Raw genomic sequence first — 5,334 nt, 5'->3', positions numbered from 1 at the left:
CAGGAGACAGGTAAACTGTGTGTCTCTACTCAGAGCCAAGGGGAAAGTAGCTCCTTTGGTGCACACCGTGGCCACTTGCTGTGCAAATGACATCCAGAGACTGTTCCGGATCACTAGCTCGCAGCCGTGGGTTGGTGACCTCTTTCCTGCAAACACAGGGAAGAGGTGGTTGATGGAAAAAAAAAAAGTCATTCAAAGGACAGCTTTGTAATGTGAAAGGAAAACATATGCCACTTTAATATGCTTAAGAAGTCATTCGTGATACATTAGAAACTAAACCGTATGGGTAAGGCCTGGTTGTCTCAGGAGCAGGTTGACAGGGGCTGAGCCTGCCCTCACAAAGTGACCCGTTAACAGCCGAGTCAGACCTGCAGTTGGGCGCTTCCTCTGCGTCAGTGGTTTACAATCTTAACTCATTCTTCTAGCAAATGTTTCCTAATAAACCCAGAGCTTCCACCTGCCCAGAAATGTCTACTGGAAGCTAACTTTCCCTCTCCCAAGCAGGACCACGCTTCTGCTCCTAACTCAATCCTGTAGCTGGGGGATTCGGCGCCAGGAAGGCTTGGTCCTTGGTCTCCCTCGGTTAGGCGTGCCCTGGTCCCCGCGTCTCCTGGCCGGTGTCTGTGCTCCCGAGACAGGTGCCTGAGACGGACCCCGAGGTGATCTGCTCCCTGCAGGACCAGCGCCCACGGCTGCGGCCCGAGCTGCGTCCGAGGCGCCGCCCCTTTGGTGGGACCCGGGACCTCCAGGGACCACCCGGGACCGCCAGGGACCACCCGGGACCACGGCCCCGCCGCAGCGTCTTGGTCCCTCCACGCTCTCCAGTCTCCGTCTCCTTCAACGGTCCTGGAAGAAGGGGAACATATGGCGGAGAAGGCCTTGAATTTGCGCCACCCGTCTGCCCACGGAGTCCTTCCCCTTGGCGGGCGCCGCCGCCGCTCTAGCCGTTGTCTCCACGACCGGCGCGCCCACTGCGCTGGGGGCGCGTCTCGGCGTACACGCGGCGCCGCCGCCGCTGCTGTTGTTGTTGGCGTTGTTACGCTCGCTGCCGCCCGCCGTCTCCCAGTCCTCGGCCCCCGACAGCTCCCGCAGGCTCCAGGGCGCGTCGGGCCGCAGGTAGTGACAGGCCCGGTGGCCGCTGTGGTCGCGGCGCGTGGGGTCTGCCCCCAAGGCGCCCACCAGCACCTTGACGACCATATCGTGACCCTGCAGGGCCGCCAGGTGGAGGGGCGTGAGGCCGCCGCTACCCGGGGCGCTCACGTCGAGCCGCAGCCCCCTGCGCTGGGCGAAGTCGTGCACCAGGATGAGTTCCTCGTGGCGCCCGTGCTTGGCCAGCCAGTGCAGCACCGTGTAGCCCGTGATCGGGTCGCCCCGCAGGAGCAGCCCCGGCTCGACCTCCAGCAGCTCCTGCAGCGCCTCAAAGCGGCCCTCAGCGGCCGCCAGTATCCACGCGTGCTCCCGGGGCTCCAGGCATAGCCTGCTACCGCTCGGTGCGTTCGGCCCGCCCGGGGACTGCTCCTCGGGGCGCTCCTCCGACAGCCATCCGGCAGGAGCCGCCCCCTGCAGCCCCAGCAGCTCCCGCAGCGCTCCCCGCCGGCGCCCCGAGACTGTTCCCGAGGGCATCACCGAGCCGTGGAAGGGGGGCTCCCGGGAGGCGGTGGCGTTGCCCCGGTACCTGCCCAGGCTGACGGTGTCCACTCTCGAGGGGCGGGGCTGCGGGGCGCTCCGCAGGCTGAGCTCGGTCGGTGCGAAGGAGGCCTTGGGTGCCGGCTTCGCGGCCCCTCGGGGTTCGGCCATGGTCCTGCCGCCGCGGCTGTTCCAGTGTCTAGCGTTTGCTGCCCTTCCCGGGCCCCACCAAGAGAGGAACTGGCGCTGGCGTTGGGGAAGGAAGCGGCTTGAGCAATTGGGCTCGGAGGGAGGGAGCGAAGGAGGGGAGAAGAGGGAGGGAGAGCGCGAGCGAGCCGAGGGAGGGCCCCCGGCCCGGGAGGTGGGGGGGCCTGGAGGGGTGGGAGCACCGGCCATGCCCCCGGGTAGAGCCCCTTTCCTGCACCCCGGGTACCGCCGCCACCTCCGCTTCCCCGGGTCGCGGGCGGCCCCGCCCCAAACGGCCAGGTGAGCTGGGCGGCCCCGCCTCCCGCACGGCGTGGGCAACTGTGGGGCGGACGCGGGGGCGGGCTGCGCGCTAGCCCCGAGCGCCAACGGGAGCAGCCCAGCTGCCCCAGCAGCCGGGTTCTCAGCATCCCCGCAGTTGCTGGGTGAAGAGGCTCTAGGGAGCCCCCTCCGCGGCGGGCTGAGTTCGGCTTCTAGCCAAGGCCTCCGGCAGCGCGGTCCTTAGAGCTCCGGGGCGGTCGCTCTCCTCCCCTTCCTTCGCCCTTCCCTCTTATCTCCTCAGGAGTCTCCCTGCACTTTGTCCCCGAGCCGTCTTTGTCCCGCGCCTCGCATTCACGGAGGCGGCTTGGCTGCCCCATGTGACTCGGGTTCGCGTGCACTGCCCTTTGTGTGGCCTTGACCCTTCCCTCAGCGCCGGAGCTGCCCGGGATTCCTACAGAGAAATTCGAGAAAGTGTCCAGGCGTAAAAGCCCTTCCAGGGAACTGAGAAGGGCTACTCCCCTGCTTCCCCGAGGCTCCCTACTCCTCTCTCCGCCCTCTTCTCTTTAACCTTTCCCAGCTTGGCTTGAAGAAGCAGGTACTGGTGAATCTGAGTCATCGGCCACGAACGCCTTACCCTCTTCAGAGATGCATCCCGCTCTCCCCCCGAGGGACCTGCTGATTTCCGCGAATTCCGAGTTTCAAGGCTTTTAAAAGAGGAGGGTATTTTACCTTTTTAGTCCTAACATTAGCATCCTCTTGGCTCTTCTCTCAATAAATGGTAGTTCTTGCCTCCCCGCCCCCCACCCCGGCCCCATGTTAGGGAGTTCAGTCATGAGCAGTGGGGAGCCATAGAAGGTTCTTGAGCCAGAGAGGAATACAGCCATGATTAAGGTGGTCTTTAGGAAGATGATTATGGGAGAGGCAGAGGCAGAAAGCCAGGAGACTGTTCCAACAGTCTAGGCCAGAGGGAATGGGGACTCAGGCCAAGCCAGCCCACTCTACTGGGTCCCACAGTGATGGAAGGTATCAGAGGCTTTTCCACCTTTGCCCTCAAATATTTGGGGTCAGCCCTAAAGAGCTGGAGCTTTCCTTCATGACAGCCTATGCATTTGTAATCCATTTTTTGGAATACTTTTTATGTGCCACTCTGCTAAATGCTTTATATATGTTCATTCTATCACCCGCCCAAGGATCTCAAGGGCTAAGTATTGTTACTGTCCTCGCTTTGCAAAGAGATTAGGCCATTTGCCCAAGGTCACCCCGAAGGAAGTGGCAGAGCAAGTCTGTGTGACACCGCAGCCTTTGTTCTGGCGAAGAGGATCTGGCCTTCAAACCAAGCTTACTAACAGCAAATCATTCACACAAATCCCAAATTCCAGCCAAACGGATGGACTTGTTCTAACCTGAGCATATCTTGAACTTGCCCTCCTCTACCGAGAATGTCCTCCCTCATAGCTTCTATTTGGTGAAGTGCTTCCCCCTGTCCTTCAAGGTTGGCCTCAGTTGCCACCTTCTCCAGTAAGCCTCCTCCAATTACCCCAGCCCAGAGTGATCCCTCGTTCCCCCAACCATCTGTTTGTACTACTCCTCTGGCACCCAGAACAGACAGCCTTGTGTTGTATTTCTCTCCCTTTACTCTGACATATGCCAATTAAACTAAACTCTTTGATGACTAGTCATACTACCCTTGTGTACCTAGTAGGTGTGTGAGAAATAGGTTACCTCATTCTGGTCTGGCAGCCTGGGGAAATGTAATTGTGTGTGTACGTGTTGGGGGAGGTGTCTTCGGCCAGAAACTCGATGCCCACTCCCACATCCCTGCCTCAGACTGAATCTGCAGGACACCAAAAGCAGCTCATAGACTTGGTCAATTCGTAAAAGAAAAAGGCAAAAGGTGATCAAGTGGTTGCTTCACTGAGCTGACTAACCAAAGCCAACTCCTGGCTTTTGCCGGCTCCTCAGAGACCAGGCCCAGGCCCAGAGCGGGCCCCAAGCTTTCAGGCTTTCATTTTCAAAATGAACCCTGACTGACAAGCAGCTACTTCCGTTGCTCTGGAAACTCCCCTCCGCAACCCCAGATCTGTAAACACTAAACCGCACACATGCACACACACTTCTAGAATATGCAAACAGCTGCAGCAGTATTTCTTTTAATCAAAATGCCAGCATGGAGAATGCAGGATGGGAGAACGCTTGGACTGTTAATTTTCCTCGCCACTAAGCAGGCAGTTCCCTTCGCTATCAGCACTAATAATATCTCTGGTTCCTGTTCAAAGACTGCAAGGGCAGTCGCCTGACCAGCATCACAGACCCAGGGCACACGTGCCCTTGCTTAACTGTTGCCAGAGACCAGAGCCAAGGTGCTTCCCTAGCAACTCTTTACTTACCAAGTGCTTTGTCTAGGTCACCAGTTGCATATATGGTTCCCCGGGACCACAGCACCCATCTCTATTTCAGGAGAGAGGGTCTGTAGACAAAGAGTATCACCTGCCATTTCAGTAAACAAAGAATGCTGCCTGCTAGTCCAGTGAACAATGAAAGTCAACTAGCATCAAGCCAGGAGCCCCTGCAGCCACCGTCCCCCACCGCCCCACGGCGCGCCCTGAGGGAAACTCAGGATGGAGAAAAACAGGATACTGGCCCTAGATAAGATGCTTATCTAAGGAATAATTTCCATGAGCCCAGACTCTTGCATCTTGCCATACAGAGAAAAGGGCTAGGGAATTCCCTGGTGGTCCATTGGTTAGGACTCTATGCTCTCACTGCTGAGGGCTCTGGGTTCAATCCCTGGTCGGGGAACTAAGATCCCACAAGCTGCATGGCATGGCCAAAAAAAAAGGGGGGGAGGCTAAAATCACTACTTTGAGATGTCTGTTTTCTGTGATTAGCTGTAGTCTTTGATGTTTGAACACATGTTTTTATTTTTTCTTGCAAAAACTCCCGTATATCGTGGCTCCTCCTTTACTTCTTTGGCACAGTTCCTTAGAGCTCTCTGAGAGGCTGCCTCCCAGGCTATAGTCCTCAGTAAGTCCGCTGAATAAAACATAACCTGCAACTTTTGGGTTGTGTGTTTTTCTTCAGTCAACAGATCTCTGGAATCTGACACCTGGGAGTGGGGTGAAGAGAACAGAAAGCAGAAGGGGTAGTAAAGATCCTCCTAAACTGAAAATGCCCATCCCCCGAGGCAGCTGCTCCCCCTCCAAGACAGTGGGGCAAAACCCCTCAAGCCCTTGGAAATAGCCT

At 57.9% G+C, this 5,334-nt stretch overlaps 1 protein-coding gene across 1 annotated transcript; it reads right to left on the bottom strand.

The window, feature by feature from the left end:
* Positions 1-210: 210 nt before the first annotated feature.
* SOWAHD (sosondowah ankyrin repeat domain family member D) lies at positions 211-2,142 on the bottom strand. The gene has a single exon (XM_024751859.1). The coding sequence runs from the start codon at positions 2,020-2,022 to the stop codon at positions 838-840; it is 1,185 nt and encodes a 394-aa protein (XP_024607627.1). The 5' UTR covers positions 2,023-2,142; the 3' UTR covers positions 211-837.
* Positions 2,143-5,334: the final 3,192 nt, after the last annotated feature.

This window comes from Neophocaena asiaeorientalis, unplaced genomic scaffold (assembly GCF_003031525.2).
Source record: "Neophocaena asiaeorientalis asiaeorientalis breed wild unplaced genomic scaffold, Neophocaena_asiaeorientalis_V1.1 scaffold659, whole genome shotgun sequence".
Lineage (NCBI taxonomy): Eukaryota > Metazoa > Chordata > Mammalia > Artiodactyla > Phocoenidae > Neophocaena > Neophocaena asiaeorientalis.
Note: the sequence above shows the minus strand (reverse complement) of the source record. Positions and strands in the feature narration are given on the sequence as shown.

What these genes read in the sequence shown, in the direction of transcription:
- SOWAHD (XM_024751859.1), bottom strand. Translation starts at nt 2,022, where the DNA reads ATGGCCGGTGCTCCCACCCCTCCAGGCCCCCCCACCTCCCGGGCCGGG.